This window comes from Notechis scutatus, chromosome 2 (genome assembly GCF_049901735.1).
Source record: "Notechis scutatus isolate UNSWTSFEM ecotype Mainland chromosome 2, rNotScu1.2, whole genome shotgun sequence".
In the NCBI taxonomy this organism is placed as follows: domain Eukaryota; kingdom Metazoa; phylum Chordata; class Lepidosauria; order Squamata; family Elapidae; genus Notechis; species Notechis scutatus.
In genome coordinates this window covers 11,609,998-11,636,758 of record NC_142010.1, presented here as the reverse complement: position 1 = coordinate 11,636,758, position 26,761 = coordinate 11,609,998, and the positions used below count along the sequence as shown (strand labels likewise).

The 26,761-nt window shown below is 44.6% G+C and overlaps 1 protein-coding gene and 1 long non-coding RNA gene across 2 annotated transcripts in view; one reads left to right on the top strand and one right to left on the bottom strand.

Moving 5' to 3' along the window:
• LOC113426234 (pregnancy zone protein-like) overlaps positions 1-12,942 on the bottom strand; it is an 87,030-nt gene extending 74,088 nt beyond the window's left edge. The window contains exons 1-3 of the mRNA XM_087952869.1: positions 12,769-12,942; positions 2,602-2,785; positions 1,054-1,219 (exon numbers count right to left, since the gene is read on the bottom strand). Coding sequence (XP_087808995.1) covers positions 1,054-1,219; positions 2,602-2,785; positions 12,769-12,860 — 442 coding nt within the window. The 5' untranslated portion in view covers positions 12,861-12,942. The remainder of the gene's footprint in view (positions 1-1,053; positions 1,220-2,601; positions 2,786-12,768) is intronic.
• Positions 12,943-12,968: 26 nt separating this feature from the next.
• Positions 12,969-26,761, top strand: part of LOC148131752 (uncharacterized) — a 31,759-nt gene continuing 17,966 nt past the window's right edge. The window contains exon 1 of the long non-coding RNA XR_015747126.1: positions 12,969-13,086. This is a non-coding gene — a long non-coding RNA (uncharacterized LOC148131752). The remainder of the gene's footprint in view (positions 13,087-26,761) is intronic.

The window sequence follows — 26,761 nt, the reverse complement described above, 5'->3', positions numbered from 1 at the left end:
TCTTCCTCTACTAGACAGATGTCTTTCCAAATCCACTACTTTGCACACCAGTCAGAATTGTCCAAACTCAGTGGCACAATTACTCTTGTCTCTGAGATGGAAAACCTCCAGGGCTGTTGTGTAAGTCCTAAATTAAATAGTTGTGAGCTGCCCAGAGTCATTCAGCCTTGAGCACCATACAGCTTTAAAAAATTATTGTCATATTATTTTTATTTCCAGGTTCAGGGGGTAAATAACCAGGAACATGTTTTGCATTTACTGCTGCGTGAATTGTTTTTTTTTTTTCTTTTCTTTTTAAACTATGAATCCTGCTTAACATTATTTGAGTGATTGAAGGTCTACAATTTAAAAAAAAAAATCAACTGTTGATCAAAGGTAGCCTTTTTCAACTTCAGCCACTTTCTATCCATCCATCCATCCATTTATTTATTTGCTGAGGGTTATTGGCTGCTTCAGTTGTGACTCAGTTATGACAGGCTAAGAGTCATTTCATTAATATATAAATAAACTTCGTTGGCTCATTAGGGCCGAAATTCAGCCATGACGTGCCCCACAAAAAAGACATCAAGGCCGGTAACATGGGACCAGGGGCTGTATGGGACTATGCATTTATGTACCCCCATATTTATTTATTTATTTATTTATTTGATTTGATTTGCCAATTGTTTACAAGATAATAAGTATAAGAGTATACATAGTTGTGAATACATGAAATGGTTACATATAAGAAAAATAAAAGAATAAGAGAAACAATAGGACAGGGACGGTAGGCACGTTGGTGCGCTTATGCACGCCCCCTACAGGCCTCTTAGGAAAGGGGTGAGGTCAATAGTAGACAGTCTAAGGTTAAAGTTTTTGGGGTTTGGGGAAGAGACTACAGAGTCGGGTAGAGTATTCCAGACATTGACCACTCTATTGCAGCTAAATAAATCTCCATAAAAGCAGGTAAAAGCAGAACCCTTGTTAGATACCCAAGAAGCACAAACTCTTCAACGGAGATCATCATTCACGAATTGAAGAGACTTATTCCCTTCCCAGGACCATGGCTCTTACCTTTCTGTCCTGGCTTGTAGATAGGTTTGTCGGTCTGAACAAAGAAGAGGCTATCCAGATTGTCGATGTATACTCTTTTCCGACTGAAGTACCTCAGGGTTGCTCCTGTTACCTCCACTGTGAAAAGCGCTATGTGGGACTGGAAGGACCTTTCCCATCGGGGGAGCTGGAGACGGGAGAAAGGAGGCACTTTAGTTTATTTTTTTTCTAGAGACGAATACCGTGGCTGTTGATTGGCCAAGCCGAAAGAGAGAGGAGAGGAGGGAGGGAAGTGGAGGAGAGAAGAAAAGAGGGGAGGGGAGGGGAAGAGAGAGAGGAAAAGGCAGGGAGGAGGAGGGGAGGGAAGTGGAGGAGAAGAGAGGGCGAGGGGAGGGGAAGAGAGAGGGGGAAAGGCAGGGGAGAGGAAGGAAGTGGAAGAGAGGGGAGGAGGAGGGGAGGGGAAGAGAAGGGAAAAGGCAGGGGAGGGGGAGGAGGAGGGGAGGGAGGAGAAGAGAGGGGGAGGGGAGGGGAAGAGAGAGGGGAAAAGGGAGGGGAGGGAGGGAAGTGGATGAGAGGGGAGGAGAAGAGAGGGGAGGGGAGGGGAAGAGAGAGGGGAAAAGGGAGGGGAGGGAAGGGAAGAGAGGGGAGGGGAGGGGAAGAGAGGGGAAAAGGCAGGGGAGGGGAGGAGAGGGGAGGGGAGGAGAAGAGAGGGGGAGGGGAAGAGAGAGGGGAAAAGGGAGGAGGGAGGGAAGTGGATGAGAGGGGAGGAGAAGAGAGGGGAGGGGAGGGGAAGAGAGAGGGAAAAGGGAGGGGAGGGAAGTGGATGAGAGGGGAGGAGAAGAGAGGAGGAGGGGAGGGAAGAGAGGGGAAAAGGCAGGGGAGGGGAGGAGAGGGGAGGGGAGGGGAAGAGAGAGGGGAAAAGGGAGGGGAGGGAAGGGAAGAGAGGGGGAGGGGAGGGGAAGAGAGGGAAAAGGCAGGGGAGGGAAGAGAGGGGGAGGGGAGGGGAAGAGAGAGGGGAAAAGGGAGGGGAGGGAAGGGAAGAGAGGGGAGGGGAGGGGAAGAGAAGGGAAAAGGCAGGGGAGGGGAGGAGAGGGGAGGGGAGGAGAAGAGAGGGGGGGGAGGGGAGGGGAAGAGAGAGGGGAAAAGGGAGGGGAGGGGAGGGAAGTGGATGAGAGGGGAGGAGAAGAGAGGGGAGGGGAGGGGAAGAGAGGGGAAAAGGCAGGGGAGGGGAGGGGAGGGGAAGAGAGGAGGAGGGGAGGAGAAGAGAGAGGGGAAAAGGCAAAGTAGGAGAGGGGAGGGGAGGAGAGAAGAGAAGAGATCTATTCACACAACTTGGTGAATACAACGGCCAAAGATCCAAAATAAACATTACATCTGGAATTGCTGCCTTGATTGCTCTGTGCATTATTGATGTTGCTGTTAACGGAGGATCACAACCATAGCAATGTCATAAAATCATAACGGGGCGGGGGGAAACATTCCTCTTCCACTGTCCCCAAAAAGGTACGTCCAAGCCGTTTTTATGTGGCTACTCTTTTCCGGCTCAGAGTCAGAAAGGGAGGGTCTCACCTCGAACTCGGTGCACTTGAAGAGGTCTTTCTTGGTGACTTCTTCGCTTAGGAGGGTCCTGTTCTGCAAGCCGTATTCCACGGTGATGCTCAGCGTCACAGACTCGTTCAGGTGGGTCAGCTGGACGCAGATCTTCCTGGAGGTTTCCGTGGGGACAATAACAGGCACCAAGACCAGGTATTGCCTGGGAAGAGAAAAACAGTGTTAAGTCAGAGGAGCAGAGAACGAAGGTGGGCATCCCGATTGTGGTTGCTAAAAAGAACCATCTGGGTTAAACTAAATTTAATTTTATGATATATGGGGGAGGAAAGCAAAGAAGAGAGGGAAGGAGGGAGGGAGGAAAGGAGGGAAAAGAGGGAGGGAGGGAGGAAGGAAAGGGGGAAGGGAGGGAAGAAAGGAAGGAAAAAGGGGGGAGGAAAGAAGGAAAGGAAGGAAAAGAGGGAGGGAGGAAGCAAAGGGAGGGAGGGAGGGAGGAAAGGAGGGAGGGAGGAAAGGGGGAGGGAGGGAGGAAGGAAAGGAAGGAAAAGAGGGAGGGAGGAAAGGAGGGAGGGAGGAAAGGGGGAGGGAGGAAAGAAGGAAGGAAAAGAGGGAGGAAGCGGAGAGAGGGAGGGAGGAAAGGAGGGAGGAAAGGAGGGAGGAAAGGAGGGAGGGAGGGAGGGAAGGAGGGAGGAAAGGGGAGGGAGGAAACGGGAAGGGAGGAAGGAAGGAAAGGAAGGAAAAGAGGGAGGGAGGAAGCAAAGGGAGGGAGGGAGGAAAGGAGGGAGGGAGGAAAGGGGAGGGAGGGAGGAAGGAAAGGAAGGAAAAGAGGGAGGGAGGAAGCAAAGGGAGGGAGGGAGGAAAGGAGGGAGGGAGGAAAGGGGGAGGGAGGAAAGAAGGAAGGAAAAGAGGGAGGGAGGAAGCAGAGAGAGGGAGGAAAGGAGGGAGGGAGGGGGAGAAGTAGGGAGGAAAGGGGGAGGGAGGAAGGAAGGAAAGGAAGGAAAAGAGGAGGGAGGAAGCAAAGGGAGGGAGGGAGGGAGGGAGGGTTAAAGTGGTTGAAGGCAATTAACTGGCAGATAATCATGTATTTGCTCCTGAAGAGTTTATCATGCTAAAAGGGGAAAATTTGCCTATCTGACTTTTCATCACACCACGTTGCCTGTGACTTAAAAAGCTAACCCAGGTAGTCTTTGACTTACAATCATTTGTTTAGGGAGCGTTCGAATTTACCACACCACCAAAAAAAAGCATCGTTGAAAAACTCCGCAACCGTCTCATAGATACAACGGTTGCCTTGTCACAGGGGGTTGTGGGATTCCCCTTTTGCGAGGTTCTGACAAGAAAAGCCATCGGGGAAACCGGATTCACCGAACAGATTCACTCTGGCAAGAAAAGTCGCGGCATGGGGCAAAACCCCCCTTAACAACAGTCATCTGGGGTTCAGTTGTGGTTGTAAGTTGAAGGATACCCGTATAATCGTCCTTGTTGGTTTAGAAAAGTCACTAAAATAATCTGTGGTGATCGAGTTCTACTAGAAATGCTCCCGTGTATCCAACATTGCTCGGTCCAAAAATCCTCTTTCCTATCAATTCCTTGGGCATGCTCACACAGGTAGTTCTTGACTTACGACCGGTTGCTTAGCAATTGGTAGCAATTACCACAGACTTATGACCCAGGTTTGAAGTTCTGACATTAGCATTCCCTCTGCAGTCATATGACTTCGCTCTGGGCATTTGGCACCAAGCATAGAGAAGAGCAACCAGGATAATTAGGGGGCTGGAGACTAAAACATACGATGAACGGTTGCAAGAACTGGGCCTGGCTAGTCTAGGGAAGAGAAGGACCAGGGGAGACATGATTGCAGCCTTCCAATATTTGAGGGGCTGCCACAGAGAGGAAGAAGGGGTCAAGCTATTTTCTAAAGCACCCGAAGGCCAGACAAGGAATAGTGGATGGAAACTGAACAAGGAGAGATTCAACCTGGAAATAAGGAGAAACTTTCTGACAGTGAGAACGATCAATCAGTGGAAAAACTTTGCCCTCGGAAGTTGTGGGAGTTTCATCACTTGAGATTTTCAAGAAGAGATTGGACTCCCAATCTCAGAAATGGTGGAGGGCTTCCTCCTTGGGCAGGGGGGTTGGACTAGATGACCTACAAGGTCCCTTCCATCTCTGATTATCTGTTAACTGGGTTGCCTTTGCAATCACATGTCCATGCTTTAACAATCATTTTGCCAAAAAAAAAACCAACGTTTATTTCTGGTTTTCAGCAAAATTAGCCTATAGCAAACCATAGGTTAATTTACTGACTGTGGCCGCTGCCAAAAGGGTCATAATATAAAATCATACATTGCAATGTCCTACCTGTCAGTGAATACTTCAGCTTCAACCATAACAACACAAAAGCACACAATAGATACAAACTCAAAGTTAACCGCACCAAACTTGATTGCAGGAAATACGACTTCAGCAATAGAGTGGTCAATGTCTGGAGTACTACCCGACTCTTTGGTTTCTTCCCAAACCCCAAAAACTTTAACCTTAGACTATTGACCTCACCCCTTTCCTAAGAGGTCTGTAGGGGGCGGCATAAGCGCACCAACGTGCCTACCGTCCCTGTCCTATTGTTTCTCTTATTCTTTTTCTTATATGTACCCATTTCATGTATTCATAACTATGTATACACTTATACTTATTATCTTGTAAACAATTGGCAAATCAAATAAATAAATAAATAAAATAAAATAATATTGGGTCGGTCATATGACTGTCACAACTTCTGACTCTAAAGGGTAGGCCCCATTTTTGGATGTAAATTGAGCACTACTTGTGCTCTTTGCGAGGAGGGAAACAACATTTGTTCCTGTATTGAAAGCAAACCTCAAAGACTTAAAACAATATTCTCAAGGTCGGCCATTTTAAGATGCATGGACTTCAACTCCCAGAACCCTCCAGTCAGCAAGCAACTTATTTCCTTTTAATGAAAGGGTTAAAGGCTTAATTCAGCCTCTTCGCCCGGAAGACAGATTCCTTTCCAAGCTATTCCCTGGCTTGACACATCACAGACTTTGAACCATCATCCCTAGTTGCAAAAACCATTTTTCTGAGCTTGCAACAGCCCCACTGTGTTGAACCAAAGATCTGTCTAGGTAGCATTTACCAAGAGCTGACCTAATAAGGCAGTCCTTGACATATGACCGCAACTGAGCTCCAAATTTTGGTTGCCGAGCGAGACATTTGTTAAGTGGATTTTTGCCCTCATTTTACCACCTTTCTTGCCACGGTTGTTAAGGGAATCACACTGCTGTTGTTAAGTTAGTCACATGGGAAACCTTGTCAGGTTACTAAAGGGGAAGCACAGGACTTTGGGACACGGTAACTGTCATGGCAGCTGTTGGAATCTGATTCTGAAGGGGAGATTGAGCAGCTGACAGGGAGTGGGAGTGTGGCTCCGGTGGCTGTGGAAGAAACGGGGGAAGAGCACAGTCCGGCTGGGCATTCAGAGGAAGACCCAGGGCCATCCCCTCTTCATCCTAGGGCATGCAGGGAGGAACCTAGAAGGGACCAACTTGTCTTATGGGAGAGGAAAGGGCCCTGATCCCCTTCGTGGGCTGCAGCTGGGAGAACAGGATATAAGTGGGGCATTTTAAATAGCTCTTTGCTGGAAGCAAAGCGTGCTTTATTCTTGGTTGAGGCTTATCTGGGTTTTGGCGTCTTCCCGACTGTGGTTGCTGCGTTATCTTGTGGAAGTCTGCAATTTATCATCCAGGCCTGTCATGTTAATGACTCCAGTGTGGTTGGTGTTGGTTTTTTTTTTTTATTTCTAATTATCTTTACTTTTGATTTGGACTGCATTTACTCTCTTCGTACACTGATTTTTGGAAGAGTTTGATATCAAGCCGAGGATAATTGGATGTTGGGGCCCAAGTTGGAGGGATTAAAGGGAATTTATTCTACTTTTGTGATGGTGTTATTTTTGTGTCACGCCCCGGGTCATCACACATAGTAACTGTCATAACAGCCACCTATCTGACATGGGACAGGGTCTCCTGCTTGAGCAGGGGGTTGGACTAGAAGACCTTCAAGGTCCCTTCCACATCTATTCTGATTGATAGAAATATGAGGCAAGGCAAGCCTCCAAATTTTGATCACATGACCATGGGGATGCCCCAATGGTGCTTGGGGCAGGGGGTTGGATTAGATCAGGGGTCTCTAACCTTGGCAACTTTAAGTCTTGTGGACATCAACTCCCAGAATTCCTTGCCAGCTTCACTGGGTGAGGAATTCTGGGAGTTGAAGTCCGCAAATCTTAAAAGTTGCTAAGGTTGGAGACACCTGGACTAGATGACCTACAAGGTCCCTTCCAACTCGGGTTATCTGTTATCTGTTGTTAAGGGTGGAAAGTGGTCATAGCTCTTTTTTTTCTTCAGTGCCGCTGTGACTTCGAACGGTTCCCTAAATGAGTTATTGCAACTCAAAGGCCTACTTGTATTTTCACAAATTCGACGATGGCGGTGAGCAGCCATCTTAGCTATTAGGGGTGCAGTCTCCTCTAAGGGCTGTCAGCCTCACATTGGTGAGCATGCCCAGTACATGAAATTCAGCTGCCGGTAGTCCTCATATAGCGACTACAATTAAGACAGGCCACTTGGTTGTTAAGTGAACGGGTTGCTAAGTGAAACATTTGTTAATTTATATGCTATCCATCTCTCCAGTAAGGCAACCGGACAGCAACATTGTCATTTTAGCTTTCCCTGGGTTTAGAGACCTGCAAAGCAGAGGTGGTATTCAGCTCGTTCTGACAGGTTCTGGAGAACCTGTAGTGGAAATTTTGAGTAATTTGGAGAATCGGTAAATACCACCTCTGACTGGCCCCGTCTCCATCTGTTCTCTGCCTCCCGAGTCCCAGCTGATCAGCTGGGTCTTCTTTGGTTTCCCCGCACAGGAGAATGGAGCTGGAAAGCAGGTTAGTGAGGTGGGGAGGGAATGGGGATTTTGCAGGATCCATTCCCCTGCTACGCCTCCCAAGCCACGCCCATCAAGCCACGCCATGCCCTCCAAGCCACACCCACAGAACTGGCAGTAAAAATTTTCAAATCCCACCACTGCTGCAAACGGTCACTATATAGAAGGCAGTCACTAAACAAGCCTGGACTAGTCCTTGTAGTTTTCTTTATTAGACAGAATATAGAATAACAAGAGTTGGAAGGGACCTTGGAGGTCTTCTAGTCCAACCCAGGGGTGGGATTCAAATTTTTTAACAACCGGTTCTGTGGGTGTGGCTTAGGTGGTGGGCGTGGCTTGGTAGTCATGTTATTGGCTGGGCGTGGCCAACTCAATATCACTCCCATCGAGGCACGCATCTCCTCGCCTGGCCACTCATGACTGTGGGGATGCTGCAACAGTCGTACATGTGAAAAATGGTCATAAGACACTTTTTTCAGTGCCATTGTAACTTTGAATGGTCACTCCACACAAGCAAAGTACCAGCAAGGGAGGGGGAATAGACTAATAAAACTCCAGAGATGTTCCTGAGACAGGAAGTCTAGTCCTGCCAAGAATGTAATAAGGGTTAACGGAGAGGCAGTTTCTGTAAGCAACACCAGAATGTTTCCTTCCTGCCTTCCTTACAGGATTAGGCCAGTAATTGCTTAGGCAGGAAACCCTATACCAGGGGTGTCAAACTCGATTTCATTGAGGACCGCTTCTGGCTTGTGTTTGATCTCTGAGGGCTGGTGGGGTGGTGCTGGCCGGTGGGGTGTGTGTGGTCACAGGGGGGCAGAGTGCTGCAGGAAGCCGTAGAGGCTGAAAACAGACCGCAGGGGGCCACACACACACACACACACACAAAATAGACTGTTTTGGCCAACAGGGGCACCGTGGGCTGGTCCTTTGATATTTGCAGGCCGGGCCCGTACAGGAGTGAGCTGCTGGGGGTTGACGGGGGGTTGGGAGAGCCCCTAGCTAAGATTCTGTGCAACTGGGGGAACCCCCGAATCCCAATCCTGGCTGGACCCCACCCCTCCCAGGAGCCCCCACGGGGCCCATTTTCAGGACACTCGCAGAGGCTCAGGGAAGGCAAAAAACAGGCCTTCTGGAAGTTTGGGAAGGCCAGAAAACGGCCCTTTTCTGGCTTCCACAAAGCCCCCGGAGCCCAGGGAAGCTGTTTTCGACCTCCCAGAAGCTTGAGGGAAGCCTGCGGAGCCTGAGGAGGGCAAAAACGCCCCCCCCCGACTACCATGGCGCAGGAGGCTGACTAGGCCACGCCCACCGTGGCCACACCCACCCAGCAAATGGGCAGAGAACCCGTTGCTAAAATTCTTGAAGCCCGCCCCTGGGCCAGATTTAAGAAACCCCGCAGGCTGGATCCGGTCTCCGGACCTTGAGTTTGACATTCCTGTCTGCCCTAAACCATTTCAGACAAATGAATAGAAATAAAAATAGGAATAGGAATAGGAATAATAAAAATAGAAACTGAAATAGAATAGAATAAGAATAGAGTAGAATAAGAATAGAAATAATAGAATAGAAATAATAGAATAGAAATAATAGAATAGAATAGAATAGAATAGAATAGAATAGAATAGAATAGAATAGAATAGAATAGAATAGAATAGGAATAGGAATAGGAATAGGAATAGAAATAATAGAATAGAAATAATAGAATAAAATAGGAATAGGAATAGAATAAGAATAGAAAGAATAGAATAGAATAGAATAGAATAGAATAGAATGGAATAGAATAGAATAGAATAGAATAGGGAATAGGAATAGGAAAATGGGATAGGGATAGGAATAGGAATAGAATAGAATAGAATTAGAATAGAGTAGGAATAGGATAGGAATAGGATAGAATAGGGATAGAATAGGGATAGGGATGGAATAGGAATAGGAATAGAATAGGATGGAATGGAATGGAATGGAATAGGAATAGAAATAATAGAATAGAAATAATAGAATAGAATAGGAATAGGAATAGAATAAGAATAGAAAGAATAGAATAGAATAGAATAGAATAGAATAGGAATAGAATAAGAATAGAATAGAATAGAATAGAATAGAATAGAATAGAATAGAATAGAATAGAATAGAATAGAATAGAATAGAATAGAATAGAATAGAATAGAATAGAGAATCAAATAAGGAATAGGAAAATGGGATAGGGATAGGGATAGGAATAGAATAGAAATAATAGAATAGAAATAATAGAATAGAATAGGAATAGGAATAGGAATAGGGATAGGATAGGATAGGATAGGATAGGATAGGATAGGAATAGAATAGAATAGAATAGAATAGAATAGAATAGAATAGAATAATGGAACAGAATGGAATGGAACGGAACAGGACAGAACAGAACGATGGAATGGAATAGAATAAGAATAGAAATAATAGAATAGAAATAGAATAGAAAATAATAATAGAATAGGACAGAAAATAAGAATAGAATAAAATGGAATAAAGGAATGGAATGGAATAGAATAAGAATAGAATAAGAATAGAAATAATAGAATAGAATAACAGAGTTGGAAGGGACCTCGGAGGTCTTCTAGTCCAACCCCCTGCTTAGTCAGGAAGCCCTACCCCACTTCAGACCAGTGGTTATCCAATCTCTTCTTAAAAGCTTCCAGTGTTGGAGCATTCCCACCTCCTGGAGGCAAGGTGTTCCACTGATTCACCGTTCTCACTGTGGCGAAATTCCTCCTTTTCTTCAGAAGGGACTTGCCCTCCTCATCTGTTCCTTCTTCCAGAGACAACAAGAGAAGGACTGGCCCAAGTTCAAACCAGCTTGGCAGGATTCGCCATTTGCATTCGCCGATTGCCAGCCTGTTGCCTTTAGCCAACACCCCAACCCGGCTGATGCCTTTCATGCATTTATTTGCAGATAGTCCTCAACCTGCAACCGTTCGTTTAGTGGTTACAAAAAAAAAAAAAAGCACTGGAAAAAAAGGGGGCTTATGACCCTTTCCCCCCCACCACCATACTTAACGACCGTTGCGGCATTCCCCAGTGGCCACGTGATCAAAATTCAGAGGGTGGGCAACTGGTTTCATATTTACGACGACGGTTGCAGTGTCCCGGGGGGGGTCATGTGATCCCATTTTGTGACCTTCTGACAAGCAAAGTCAATGGGGAAGCCAGATTCACTCAACAGCCAAGTTACTAACTTATCAGAATATGATAGAATAATAACAGAGTTGGAAGGGACCTTGGAGGTCATCTAGTCAAGTGGTCGCCAACTGGTGGTCTGGGACCACTGGTGGTCCGCAAGAATATTTTGGTGGTCCGCAGAGAAATGTCACTCAAAAGCAATTAATCCAGGCTGCGCGGGAACACAAGGCCGCGCCGCCCACATGGCCCGCAGGAACACAAGGTTTGCGTCGCTTGCATTACGAACAATATGAGGTAGTGAGGGGACGGGGGAAAGGGCGGAGGGGGGGAACTTGCCCCACTCACCCCACGCTTGTCACTTGGCCACCGGGCTGCTTCTTTCCACTTCTTTCTTCTTCTGCTTTTGGCTGCACGCAAGGAAAGCAGCAAAAGTCTTTCTTTCTCTCCCCCAAACTCCGCCAGAAATGAGTCTTTGGGACCCTGCAAGGCCTCCTGCTCCAAGAGGTTGTGCCGGGACGACAAATCTCACAAAGACTCATTTCTGGCAGAGTTTGGGGGAGAGAAAGAAAGACTTCTGCTGCTTCTGCTGCTTTCCTTGCATGAAGCCAAAGGTCTCTCTCTCTCTCTCTCCCCCTGAGAATGGAGCTGGAGACGGTATCCTGCAATCCCAAATAAAGAATGATCGATCGGTAGGAAAACGGGGTGGGGAATTTTCCTGTAGACTTTTTTGGGGGGGATTTTCCCAGGGTCTCTGGTCCGCGGGATTTAAAATGATGAGTTTGGTAGTCCCCGAGGTCCAAAAGGTTGCCGACCCCTGTTCTAGTCTATCCCACTGCCTAGAAACCCAACATCACTTCAGACAAATGGTTATCCAACATCTTTAAAAAAAAAAAAAAACTTCCAGTGTTGGTGCATTCACAACTTCTGGAGCAAGTTGTATCAACTGCAGGGATTCACTTAACAAATATGGGAAAGAAAGGTCGTAAAACAGGGCCAAACTCATTTAACCGATCTCTTCACGGAGCAGCCTAAATTTGAGGGGTTCGGTTGTCCGTCGTAAGGTCAAGGATTCCCCGCGTTCATCAGTTTTGCAACACTTAGGCTTAGCCACATCAAGTTTGGCTTCCATTGGTGGTCATAAATTGAGGACCACCTATGTCAGTCAGTTTTGCAAAATTCACTTAGGCACCTAAATGTTGGGCTCAGTGGAGGGGTAGGGGGTCATAAGTTGAGGATTACCTGTCTTCATTTTGCCAAACTCACTTAGCAACATAAATTTTGGCCTCCATTGAGGTTGTAAGATGAGGACTACCTGTATTAGTCAGCCTTGCCAAAAAAAAAAAAAGTCAGACTGGTATAGAGTTGGACAAAAAAGGCTCAAAACCACCCTTTTCCATCACTAGGTAGCCAGTTGCTACTTTTCTTAACCTAGCCTCCCTCACAGGGTTGTTGTGAGGACCAAATACGAAACAGGAGGGCGATGCGGGCTGCCTTGAGCTTCGGCAGGGAAGGCGGAGAAAAATAAAGAACAGATTAATCAGAGTTGGAAGAGACCTTGTAGGTCATCTAGTCCAACCCCTCCTACAGGAGACCGTATACCATTTCTGACAGATGGCAGTCCAATCTCTTCTTCAAGGTCTCAAGTGATGGTGGTTCCCACAACGTCTGAAGGCAAAGCTGTTGCATGGGTTGATTGTTCTCCCTGTCAGAAAGTTTCTCCTTATTTCCAGGTTAAATCTCTCCTTGTTCAGTTTCCCATCCGTTATTCCTTATCTAGCCTACGGGCACTTTAGACAATAGCTTGACCCCCCTTCCTCCTCTCTGTGGCAGCCCTTCAAGTATTGGACCATTGCTATCCTGTCTCCCCTGGTCCTTCTCTTCACTAGACCAGCCAAGCCCAGTTCCTGCAACCTGTATGTTTTAGTCTCCAGTCCCCTCATCATCCTGGTTGCTCTTCTCTGCACTTTTCCTAGAGTCTCAACATCTCTTTTTATAACGTGGATGCAGAAATACTGAAAAAGAAAACAGATTCAAGATCTTTTGGGGTGGGGTGGGGAAACGAAGAAGAAAACTACTTACGGTTTTGGGGGAGATTCTGAAGCCCCCCCAGGAAGGAGGAAAAGGCCCAGGAGAAAAAGGCAGGGCCCTACAAGTATCCGGCTCTTCCCCATAGCGTTGGGAGGTCAGCTGGGAGAGGCGTCAAAGCTGGTGGGACAGAGGAGACGGAATTGTGCTCTCCGCCTCACCTGCTCCGTCTTTCGCTAACCAGCCAGCCCTTTTATACTCGCTCCCTGCGAACCGGGAGGAAGCAAAGCCGCAGCCACACCCACACCCACATCCACACATTCCTCTCTGGCCGCAGTGGTTGTCGCTTTGGCTCGCTGTCTATTTGCACAGGTAAGATGCCTGCCTGGTTGTTTGTGTGTAAAGAGAGAGAGAGAGAGAGAGAGTAATGTTGTATTAGGCATCGATGTTGTATTACAACGATGTTGTATTACAACATCGTTGTAATGTTGTATTAGGCATCACGCCAAGGTCAGAAAATAGGGACGTGACTTGAGCAATACACCGGACGGAACTCTGTGTGCAAATAGAAGGTTTGCTAGTCTACTACTCCGTCTTTCCGGTCAATCCGTTTCTCAAGATCTGTACATCGTACAAGTAGGCCTCGATATGCAATCACAACTGAGGCCAACATTTCTGGCGCTGAGCAAGATGCTTGTGAGTTTTGAACCCACCTGCCCACCCCCCAAAAAGTGAGTTTTGCTTGTGAGTTTTGCACCCGTTTAAAAAAAAGTGAATTTTGCTTGTGATTTTCATACCCATTAAAAAAAAATGGGGGAGTTTTGCTTGTGAGTTTTGCATCCATAAAAAAAAAATATGGGAGTTTTGCTTGTGATTTTCATACCCATAAAAAAAAGGGGGGAGTTTTGCTTGTGAGTTATGCACCCATAAAAAAAAATATGGGAGTTTTGCTTGTGAGTTATGCACCCATAAAAAAGGGAGTTTTGCTTGTGAGTTTTGCACCCATAAAAAAATATATGGGAGTTTTGCTTGTGAGTTATGCACCCATAAAAAAATGTGTTTTGCACCCATAAAAAAATGTGAGTTTTGCTTGTGAGTTTTGCACCCATAAAAAATGTGAGTTTTGCTTGTGAGTTTTGCACCCACAAAAAAATGGGAGTTTTGCTTGTGAGTTTTGCACCCATAAAAAAAATGGGAGTTTTGCTTGTGAGTTTTGCACCCATAAAAAAAATGGGAGTGTTGTTTGTGAGTTTTGCGCAAAGATGCTTGTGAGTTTGGCCTGCATAAGTGCACCAACGTGCCTACGGTCCCTGTCCTAATGTTCCTTTTTATTCATATCCGTTTCATGTATTCATCATCATGTTTATACTTATACGTGTTATCTAACACTTGCTTGACAATATAAATAAATAAATACATAAAAATAAAACATTTTATGACCGCTCTTGCCACAGCTATTAAATCAGGGGCTCCCAACCTAGGTGCGCAAGACGATATATCCCAGGGCGTGCAAAAACGTGGGTTTAGAAATTTTCAAATTTTATAGTGTCCATTGCGTAATTCTATGCAAATTCTATGCATGTGATTATTTGTTTTATTAAGGGGTGCTAGAATATATCACATAGAACGGGGCAGTGTATAGAAAAGGCGGGAAACCAGAGGTGGGTGTTCAGCAGGTTCTGACCAGTTCTGGAGAACCGGTAGCGGACATTTTGAGTGGTTCGGAGAACCGGCAAATACCACCTCTGACTGGCCCCGCCCCCATCTATTCTCTGCCTCCTGAGTCCCAACTGACTGGCTGGGTCTTCTTTTGTTGCCCTGCACGGGAGAACAGAGCTGGAAAGCAGGTTAGTGGGGTGGGGAGGGAGTGGGGATTTTGTAGTATCCTTCCCCTGCCACGTTCACTAAGCCACGTCACACCCACCAAGCCACACCCCACCCCACCAAGCCACGCCTACAGAACCGGTAGTAAAAAAATTTGAATCGCACCACGGTGGGGAACCTCTGTGTGAAATGAATCTCAGTGCAGTTGTTGAGTTAGTCACACGGTTGTTTAAGGGAATCTGGCTTCCTCTTTGCTTGTCCGAATCCCTTGCAAAAGGGGATCATGTGATCCCGGCACACCTTACCCGTCGTAAATAAGAGCCAGTTGCCAAGCGATTAAATCTTGATCCCATGAACATAGAGGATGCTGCAACGGTCATAACTGTTAAAACCGGTCCTAAGTCACTTCTTTCGGTGCTCTTGGAACTTCAAGTGGTCAGTAAATGAATGGTTATAAGTGGAGGACCATGGGTAGTCCTCGGCTGACAACAGGCCATTTAGTGACCGTTAAAAAGTTAACAATGGCCCTGAAAAAAAAAATGACTTTGTGTTTGTTTTTCACACTTAACAACCGTTTCAGCAATCCCCACGGTCATTGAGTTACGTTCAGATGCTTGACAACTTGACTCCTGTTTATGACAGTTGCAGTGTCAGTGGGGAAATCCAGATTCACTTAACAACCATGTTACCAATTAAAAACTGCGGCAGCAAGAAAAGTCGTAAAATGGGGCAAAACTCACTTAGCCAACGTTTCGACATACATTTTGGGCTCGATTGTGGACTCTCTGTACCTGTATGGCCCAGATAGGGCAACTAAAGCTAGGCCTCATAGTTGCCATCTATGAAAAGGATGCTGATAAACAGATAATCAGAGTTGGAAGGGACCTTGTAGGTCATCTAGTCCAACCCCCCCACCCAAGCAGGAGACCCTACACCATTTCTGACAGATGAGAGTCCAATCTCTTCTTGAAAGTCTCAAGTGATGGCGCTCCCACAACTTCCGAGGGCAACTTCTGTTCCATGGGTTGATTGTTCTCACTGTCAGAAAAGTTTCTCCTTATTTCCAGGTTAAATCTCTTCCTTGTTCAGTTTCCATCCATTATTCCTTGTCGGGCCTTCGGGTGCTTTAGAAAATAGCTTGACCCCCTTCCTCTCTGTGGCAGCCCCTCAAATATTGGAAGACCGCTATCCTGTCTCCCCTGGTCCTTCCTCTTCACTAGACTAGCCAGGCCCAGTTCCTGTAACGGTTCTTCATATGCTACCCCATCCAATAATAATCAGAATTCTGTAATTTTCTCTGGTAGGCCGTCGATAAAAAAAAAATGTACCATATGTGGTGGACTTGTGAGGATGCTAGAAAATATTGGACTAGAATCCGTGATATGGTTGGAAAAAATGACAAAGAAACATATAGATTTGAAACCAGAGATTTTTTTATTGGGAATCTTACCTGATACATATAATAAAAACTTGAAGTATTTGATTGTAAATGTGTTAACAGCGGCTAGGATTGTATTTGCTAAAAATTGGAAGAGTGAGAAAATACCAGCAGAGGAAGAAATCATTAAAAAAATATTGGAATGTGCTGAAATGAGTAGATTGACATTTGAAATTAGAGAACAAGAAGATAAACAATTTTATGAAGTTTGGGATCTTTTTTATCAATGGTTAGATAATACAATATAATAATAGAATGTTTAGAAATTTAGGAAATAATGAATATACACTTTTTCTTGGTTTTGATAATATTTTAGAATATTTTATTAAGATAGATTTGGTATGATTTTATGAATTGTTATAAAATAAATTAACTAAATTATAGTTATCTCGCTTAAGTATGAATTAGTAAAATTATAGTCAAATGATTGTTTAATAATGATATTAGGATATATAATTGTTGATTGATAATATGAGTTATTATGTGATATAATTATTATGATGACTATGAATGGATGCACAAAAAGGAGTGGTGAACCAACCGATACACTGTCTGTAAATTTATGAAGGATGATGATGTTTTTATGTTATGTCTTATGTTATGTTTTTTGTGTTTTTGTTTGTTGTTAAAATCAATAAAACTTTTACAAAAAAAAAAAAAAAAAAAAATGTAGCTTTTGCACATTTGTGATACGATGACCATATTTCTTTTTTCTTTTTAGATTGTTTTTAATCCCATTATTATTTTTATAAATAACTCAAGGCAGCGAACGTACCTCATATTAACTGAAGATAATATTTGTAGTTCCGGATTCAACTGTAATGTTCTTGTTGCTTTCCAAGTTTGATGGTTTTCTTGCAGATGTTTAATTACCTAATACCCCCTTCCTTCCTCCTCGTATTTTCCCCAGAACAACAACCCTGTGAGGAAGGTTGGGCAGAGAGAGAGAGAGAGAGAGAGAGAGAGACAGAGAGAGAGAGAGAGACAGAGAGAGAGAGAGAGTGACTGACCCCAAAACACCCAGCAGGCCTAAGGCAGGACTAGAATCCACTGCCTCCCGGTGTTTGAAGTTAAAACCCTCTCCACTCCTAGGAAAATGGATATACAAAAAAGAATATTTCCCCTAAAAGAGAAGTAGAAACTCAGAGAGGCAGAAACTCAGCCCCCTCCCACCTTTGTCAATGGGCCATTAAGGCTTGAGCCAGTCTACATAACAAAGATCAACTCCAGGTAGAGCCATAATAGGAATTGCCCAAAGCCCTTTTCATTACATCATCATCCAGCAAGGCCCAACCAAGCCTCAGGACAGCCTACAGAGTTGCCCCTGCATGGCCCCGTGGGAGTCTGACAACCAATCAGAATACAAGCTCAAATTCAAATCCCAACAGAGGGCATAAAACCCAGGGACTCCCAGCATCTTGGCCCTTTTCCTTCTTTTCCTTCACCCAACATCTTGAAGTATGTGATCGTCCTTTTCCTTTTGGAGCTCCAAGCCATGTGGTCCCGTCCACCATTAAACCATCTTTCCAAACAGCCTCCGTGTTTCCAGTGTCTTTTTCCCCACTTGGAACTGAACCCAAAAGGATATTTTCTTCCAACACCTGGTTTTCAGCCTGGTTACTGTCAGCCTTCAAGATCTTCTACTATTGCTTTGCATCTTTCGGCTGCCATAAGTAACGGGGGGGAGGAGGGGGTAAAGTCGGGGAAGCGAGATGGAGGTGTTACATTCTAGTGTTGTATAAAATGAGGAGTGGGGGGGAGTATAAATTCCTGCTTAGGTTTCTATTTCTCGCTTAGCTTTCTTTTCTCTGCGCAGCTGCAAACCTTTATCAAAATATGCCAAGGTCAACGGACAGAGGCCTCATCACCACCTGAAGATGTCCACATGATCATATTCACAACTTTTAATTGGAAGAATCATTTGAACTATTGGGGGTGGGAACATTTCCATCACTTTGTATATGTGATTTGCGCGCCTAATTTCTCAGATTCAGAATTCTATTGTTGCTACCACTTCATTTTCAGTAAAAGATATCTTTTCTCTAATTTAAGGGGTCTAAGTATTTCTTTCTTGAATTTTGAATGGAGCACTACCTGACAGTTACTTAATCCAGGGTTTCTCAGCCCTGACAACTTTAAAATGTTTGTACTTCAACTCCCAGAATTCCCTAGCCCAAGGGTCTTCAAACTTGGCAAGTTTAAGACTTGTGGACTTCAACTCCCAGAATTCCTCAGCTAACATGACTGGAAGAGGAATTCTGGGAGTTGAAGTCCACAAGTCTTAAAGCTGTCAAGTTTGAAGACCCCTGCCCTAGCCGATCAATGCCGGCTGGAAAATTCTGGACTTTGAAGTCTTGCACACCTGTAAGTTGCCAAGATTGAAAAACCCCGCCTAGATACAACAAGCTCCTTTTCTTTTTGTTGGAATAAAGGAGAAACCTGAAAAACAGGCAAATGACCTGACAGAGGGTCATAAGGTAATTGCTTTTGGCGTTACTTTTGCATTTACCAAGGAATATTCAAGAGCAAAACCAAGAAAAACCTCACCAAAATTCATATTCTAGTAAAAGCATCTAAACGGTATCTATAAAGTTTTTTTTTTTAAATTCAGTTGCCATATTTTTCACATGTAAGTGAAAGATTGTGCATTAAGTAGCACCATTTATATGGTAAAAGTTAAATGACCAAAATAAAGGATAATAGTGAGTTTTTGAAAAATAAGGAAATCTAACTTTTATAATAAAGGGTATAAGATCCCTGGAGTTTATATGTTTTTTCTGATTATTTTCTATTTCTCTTTAGGAGGGATTTAATTGAAAGCTCAGTGAAAAGCATAGGTAGTCTTTGTGGTATCAATGGCTTGCAGTAATTTTCTAATTTCTGACCAGTGTAATGTTTATGTGCATTCTAATTTTTATTATATAAAAACAAATATATTATCTGATATATATTTATAGATAGACTATCAATAATAGACTATTTATAATCTTTTTGCAGTTATTGTGATAAACTGTAGATCAATAATTAAATAAGGAGACAGATGCACGCTATTTCCTTTTTGGCATTTTTTATTGTTTTACCAATGTATAAAATACAAAGAAAAATAATAAGACAGTATTATAACAGAGTTGGAAGGAACCTATCCCTTGCTCTGACTTGAACCCGAAGTAAAGTTTTCTGAAACCTCGTGCGGATGTCGAAGAGTTCAGGACCTATTGTTCCTTTGATAAAATGACGAAATCTATTTGCTGGATTAGTGTATCTCTGTTGGTGTGAAAGCAGAACCAGAGCAGTTCCAGAACTCAACTGACTATATCCCCCCCCCCCACTATACCTGACAAAAAATAGGCACAATCCTCCTTTGCCCACACACACACACACACACTCACTTCTGCTGCCACTGCCAGCTACTCCTGGAACACAGAATACTTTATAGAATAGAATACTGGCCAAGTGTGATTGGACACACAAGGAATTCGTCTTGGTGTAAATACTCTCAGTATACATAAAGAAAAACATCAATTTGGCCTGGTCAGCTCTGGTCAGAGTCCAATTCTCCAGGGCTTTAGAGGTCAACATTAGTCAAGGGTTTGAATCAGAAATGGAGATGACAGTTTAAACAGAAAATCAGAGTTGGAAGGGATCTTGTAGGTCATCTAGTCCAAACCCCCAACCAAGCAGGAGACCCTACACCAGGGGTCGCCAACCTTTTGGACCGCAGGGACCACCAAACTCATAATTTTAAATCCCGCGGACCAGAGACCCTGGGAAAACCCCCAAAAAAGTCTGCAGGAAAATTCTCCACTCCATTTTCCTACCGATCGATTATTCTTTATTTGGGATCACAGGAAACCGTCTCCAGCTCTGTTCTCAGGGAGAGAGAGAGACAGACAGACAGACAGAGAGGGAGAGAGAGAGAGAGAGACTTTTGGCTTCCTGCAAGGAAAGCAGCAGAAGTCTTCCTTTCTGTCCCCCAAACTCGGCCAGAAATGAGCCGGCGCAGCCTCTTGGAGCAAGATGCCTTGAAGCGTCCTAAAGACTCATTTCTGGCCTAGTTTGGGGGAGAGAAAGAAAGACTTTTGCTGCTTTCCTTGCGTGCAGCCAAAAGCAGAAGAAGAAAGAAGTGGAAAGAAGCAGCCCGGTGGCCAAGTGACAAGCGTGGGGTGAGTGGGGCAAGCTCCCCCCATCTGCCCTTTCCCCCTTCCCCTCACTACCTCGTGTTGTTCGCAAAGCAAGCAACGCAAGCCTTGTGTTCCCATGGGCCATGTGGCGCCGCTTTGTGTTCCCATGAAGCCTGGATTAATTGCTTTGGGGGGGTGCTTTGGGGGTGCCTGTCCAATCTCTTCTTGAAGGTCTCAAGTGATGAAGCTCCCACAACTTCCGAGGGCAACTTCTGTTCCATTGGTTGATTGTTCTCACTGTCAGAAAGTTTCTCCTTATTTCCAGGTTGAATCTCTCCTTGTTCAGTTCCATCCAATGTTCCTTGTCTGTCCTATAGGCGCTTTAGAAAATAGCTTGACACCCACCCACCCCGCTCCTCTCAGTGACAACCCCTCAAATATTGCAAGACTGCTATCAGGTAACGTAAGAGGAGCTTGATGTTTAAGTTAAAGGAGTTGTCACAATACCTCACTAGCAAAATATTATTAAAGTAATGTGCAACCTCTTAGAGAAACGTCTGTGGAGATTTTCAGTCATCCACGTCATGGTTGTTGCAAAGGTGTTTTGTTTTTTCAGGAGGCAAGTGGACTTTCTTGTTTTTTCTTCGAAGACATTTGTTTCACATCCAAGAAGCTTCTTCAACTCTGACTGGATGGTGGGGAATGTAAGGACTTACCCTCCTTCCAGACAGCTGGTCGTTTGCACTCCTTTTTAAGAGTGGTTGAGGCCACTTGGAGGTTTGTCTGTATCTTCAGGGTTACCAGAGTCATGCAAATGGGTGTGGAGCCTTCTTGGCTGCAGGGTGTTTTCTGCCCTGTGTCTCTTTCTTGTTGAAGATGGGCGTGGGCTGTTGGGGATGAGTCTGTGTTGACTGCATCTCAAATTGAAATGCAAATGGTTCCTGTAATCTGCAATTTTTTCCGGAAGGTCCATCAGAACTGAAGAGGTTTTGTCATGCCCGTGGTGGAGACTGACTCTGAGGGAGAGGAGGAACAGCCGACAGAGAATGGAAGTGTGGCTCCGGAGGTTGTGGAGGAGGCTGGGGAAGGGCAGAGGCTGGCTGGGCAGTCAGAGGAGGACCCAGGCCCATCCCCTATCCATCCTAGGACACACAGGGAGGAGAGGATAAGGGAGAGATGTGGTCTACTGGGGAGGAGAGGGCCTTGATCCTCTTCATGGGCTGCAGCTGTGACAATTGAATAAGAGGACGGACATGCGTATGGGCGAGTGCTGGAAACAAAGTGTGGAAATATCTCTAGTTTATGGTTCCTCTCTGAGTTTGGCGTCCTTCCCAGTGTGTGTTCTGTTATCTGTGGACGTCCTCCAGCCCTTATCTTGCCTGGTTTGTGTTGTTTTTTCCCCTCCTTCTTGTAACTGCTTGTGTGGAACTTTTTTGTCTCCAGTCAAGGATATTTGGAGCTTGGAAGCAAAGTGAAGGAGTAAAAGGGGCTTCACCAGCTTTTTGTGACTGTGTTTATTTGGTATCCCACCCTGGGTCATCACAGGCTTCTTGGATGAGATGCGAAATGCCTTCAAAGAAAAAATGAGGAAGTCCAGTTGCCTCGTGGAAAAAAAAGAAAACTACCTTTGGGACATTTTCACCCTCCCATAGGCCCTCTAACCCTAACTCCCCCCCCCCATGGCCGTGGTGCAGGAGGCCGACTAGGCCACGCCCACCATCGCCATGGCCACCCAGAAACTGGGTAGAGAACCCTTTGATAATTTTTTTTAAAATACACTTTATTGATTTTACAATTAAAATAGACCAACAACACATACATATATGTAAGAGAGAAAAAGAAAAGAAGAGAAAAAAAAAGAATAGAAAGAAAAAGATAGAAAACAATTAAAAACATTTTCATCTTCAACAGTTTGTGAGACCTCCTTTTTATCCTTATTTTATGCCATATACACAATTAATCCTTACATATATCTGTATATCACTACTACGATTCTATCATATCTTCTTTTGCCTTTTAGTGTGAAATCTATCTTTGGTCTATCCATTTGTACCAGCAGTTCCAGCTGTCGTAATATATTGAAGTGTCTTTATCTTTTAATGCCAAGGTTAATTTGTCCATTTCTGCACAACTTGAAATTTTTTGAATAATCATCTCCTCTGATGGAACATGAGGCTGTTTCCAACACTGTGCAAAAGCCAATCTGACCGCTGTCAAAATATGTATTATTATATGTTTCACTTTTTTGGGTAGTTGTTTATCAAAGATCCCTAATAGAAAGGACTCTGGTTTAAATTCGATCTGTTCTCTTGTCATTTCCTCCAGCCAATTTCTAAGTTTCTGCCAATATTTTTGAGCTTCTGTACAAGACCACCACATATGGAAGAAAGTTCCCTTTTTTTTTTTTTTGCATTTCCCCTTTGCTAAAATTTTTGAAGGCCACCCCTGGCTGATAGTCAGCTCATACAGCAAAGCAATGCCTGAGAACTTGTTCAGCATCAATTGTAGATCACTGACCTCATGCGTCAGTCACGGTCATCCACAACAAAGGTTTCTTGAATGACTTCATGGAGGCATACATAAGGCATGCACTTGATGCATTCTAGTGGCAAAGGTTGAAGAACAAGCTGTCTAACCAGTATCTCTGATGGAACACTCCCTGTTTCAGACCCTGGATAGCATGTAAGAACATGCCAGTGAAGAACAGTGTCTATGGAGATTCTCAGTCATCAAGGTCATAGTTGTCCCAAAGATGTTTTTTCAAGAGGCAACTGGATTTTCTGTTTTTTCCTTGAAGACGTTTCGCTTCTCATTCGGAGCTGAAGAATGGATGAGATTGAGAAGAGAGTGATTGAGAGTGAGAAAAAGATTGAAAGCTCAGTATTTATTTACTTAGTTACTTACTTTATTTATTTATTTTTATTTATTTGATTTGTCAATAGCTTACAAGATAATAGGTATAAGGATAAACATAGTTATGAATACAAGAAATGGGTACATATAAGATAAATAAAAGAAAGAATAGGACAGGGACAGTAGGCACTTTGGTGCACTTATGCACGCCCCCTACAGACCTCTTAGGAAAGGGGTGAGGTCAATAGTAGAAAGTCTAAGGTTAAAGTTTTGGGGGTTTGGGGAAGAAACCACAGAGTCAGGTACAGTATTCCAGACATTGACCACTCTGTTGCTGAAGTCGTATTTCCTGCAATCAAGTTTGGTGCAGTTAACCTTGAGTTTGTCTCTATTGTGTGCTCTTGTGTTGTTATGGTTGAAGCTGAAGTATTCATTGACAGGTAAGTCATTGCAATGTATGATTTTATATACCATACTTGGATCAGACCGAAGACGGCGTAATTCAAGGTTTTCTAGGTCTAGAATTTCAAGTCTGGTGGCATAAGGTATTCTGCAACGAGTAGAGGAGTGGAGAACTCTTCTTGTGAAATATTTCTGGACTTTCTCAACTGTGTTAATATCAGATACGTAATGTGGGTTCCAGACTGTGAGAAGGATCTTGGAGTCCTAGCAGACAATCATTTAAATATGAGCCAGCAGTGTGCAGCAGCTGCCAAAAAAGCCATGTGACGTGTTAATACCACTTTATAATGTCTTTGTAAGGCCACACTTGGAATACTGCTTTGGTCGCCACGATGTAAAAAAGATGTTGAGACCCTAGAAAGAGTGCAGAGAAAAGCAACAAAGATGATTAGGGGACTGAAGGCTAAAACATATGAAGAACGGTTGCAGCAACTGGGTAGGTCTAGTCTAATGAAAAGAAGGACCAGGGGAGACATGATAGCAGTTTTCCAATATCTCAGAGGCTGCCGCAAAGAAGAGGGAGCCAAGCTATTCTCCAAAGCACCTGAGGGCAGGATTAAGAAGCAATGGGTGGAAACTAATCAAGGAAAGAAGCAACTTAGAACCAAGGAGACATTTCCTGACAGTCATAACAATTAATCAATGGAACAACTTGCCACCAGAAATTGTGAATGCTCCAACACTGGAAGTGTTTAAGAAGAGACTGGATATCCATTTGTCTGAAGTGGTGTAGGGTTTCCTGCCTAGCAGGGGGTTGGACTAGAAGACCTCCAAGGTCCCTTCCAACTCTGTTATTCTATCCTAGACCAGTTGCCTCTTGAAAAAGCTCTTTTGGAACCATCAGCCAAGTAAGACAAGCAAACGAGAGTCTCCCTCCTCAAGGGCCTACCAAGCCCTGTTGGAGGTGTGGAAGAAGAACTGAGAAACACATACACCACTGATTTGTATAGTTTGTTTGCTTTGGGATGAATTTTTACCTCATTCTTAAGTGTCTCATAATGGACTTTTTTCTCTTATTGACCCAGGACTTAACATGATTCCCCTCCAGGCCTCCTCCTTTATCCTTAAGCAATATTAACAAATAATTATTCTGGGTAATGCAACTGGGCGGAAGGGCTTTGCAGAAAGACACTTAGCAAATCTGGCTGCACTTAGTGCATAAAGGTCAGGAACGTGCTTCCTCCCTAGGTGGCATCCAACTTTGAAGTTTCCACAGAACGCGATCTGGATTCCCAGAATTTAGCTCCAAAGAAGCTTCTTGGATGAGAAGCGAAACGTCTTCAAAGGGAAAAAAAAAAAACACGAAAGTCTAATTGCCTCTCGAAGAAAGCACTTTGGGCACTACGTTTTACGGCTTTTCTTGCCACCGTTGTTAAGCGAATCTGGCTTCCCCATTGAATTTTGCTTGTCAGAAGGTTATAAAAAGGTTTGACATGACCCAGGAACACTGTAACCAGCATAAATGTGAGTCAGTTGTCAAGCATCCGAATGCAGCATCCCTCACGGGACTGTGGGGATGCTTGCAATGGTCATAAGCCTGAAAAATGGTCATTGGTCCCTTTTTTCGGTTGTAAATTTGAACGGTCCCTAAGTGAACTGTTGTAAGTTGAGGACTACCTGTATTTCGAGAGTTTTTCAGAACTTTGAGCTTTTGTACTCTCAGCTATGGAAAAATAAACTGTGGGGAACTCCCTGAAGAATGAAATATTTTGGGGAATATTAAAAGAGGCAGTATATTGTATTCCCCCAAAGAAGAAATGGAGAATAATAATCAGATAATCAGAGTTGGAAGGGACCTTGTAGGTCATCTAGTCCAAGCCCCCGCCCAAGCGGGAGACCCTACACCATTTCTGACAAATGGCAGTCCAATCTCTTCTTCAAGGTCCCAAGTGATGGCGCTCCCACAACTTCCGAGGGCAACTTCTGTTCCATGGGTTGATTGTTCTCACTGTCAGAAAGTTTCTCCTTATTTCCAGGTTGAATTTCCAGGTTGAATCTCTCCTTGATCAGTTTCCATCCATTATTCCTTGTCTGGCTTTCGGGTGCTTTGGAAAATAGCTTGACCCCCTTCCTCTCTGTGGCATTTCCTGCATAGTAGAACCGCTTCCAGCAGAAAGAGATAAAGCTTTTGGGCCCATTAAGAAATCTGGGCCAATCTATTCAGAAACAAAACATTGTCGGCTCCAGGGTGATGGGATTAAGAAGGACAAGACATAACTTTTTAAGACATAATAGGCTCAACCCAGATGCCATGAAAGCCAACACAGTTCTAGGCAGTGTTACAGTACCTCAGGGGCTTCCACAAAGAAGAGGAAGTCAAACTATTCCTCAGGGCAGGAGAAGAAGCAATGGATTAAGAACATGACCTTTTAAGACATAATAGGATCAACCCAGCTGCTAAAAAAAGCCAACGTAGTTCTAGGCGGCGTAAACATAGAATCAAGATCATGTGACGTGTGTTAACTATTGACCTCACCCCTTTCCTAAGAGGCCTGTAGGGGGGCGTGCATAAGCGCACCAACGTGCCTCCCGTCCCTGTCCTATTGTTTCTTTTTTTATTTTTCTTATATGTATCCATTTCATGTATCCATAACTATGTTTATACTTATACCTGTTATCTTATAATCACTTGACAAATAAAATGAAATAAATAAGTAAGTAAGTAAGTAAATTAAAAATTGCTGGGATTAAAAAAAATCACTGCCCGGGCCGACTGGAACTTCCTGTTTCCGGCTTCCAATGGGCCTCCGGAGCCCGGGGGAGGCTGTTTTCACGCTCCCAAGGGCCTCTGGGAGGGCGAAAACAGCCTCCCCCGGCCTCTGGAGGCCCACCGGAAGCCGGAAACAGGCCCGTTTTGCCACTTCCGGTTTTTCCGGGAAGGCCGTTGTTCACCCTCCCAAGGGTCCAGAGGCTTCTCGTGAGCCTCTGGGAAGACGAAAACGGCCTCCCCTGGGCTCTGGAGACCCTCCAGAAGCCGGAAACAGGCCTGTTTCCGGACTTCCAGAAGGCCCGGTTTTCCCCCTCCCAGGGCCTCCGAGTGGACCCTGCACTTACCTCCATCAAAAATGGGCCACGTGGAGAGTCCTAGGAGGGGAGGGAGGGGCAGGGCCAGCCAGTCGGTTGAAATACCAGTTTGGCGAACCAGCTGTAACTTTAACCTCCGGTTCGCCTGAACCGGTCCAAACCGGTAGAATCCCACCCCTGGTGGAAACTAATCAAGGAGAGAACCAACCTGGAACTAAGGAGAAATTTCCTGAGAGTTAGAACAATTAATCAGTGGGATGAATTGCCTCTCGAAGTTGTGGATGCTCCAACACTGAAAGTTTTTGAGAAGAGACTGGACAACCAT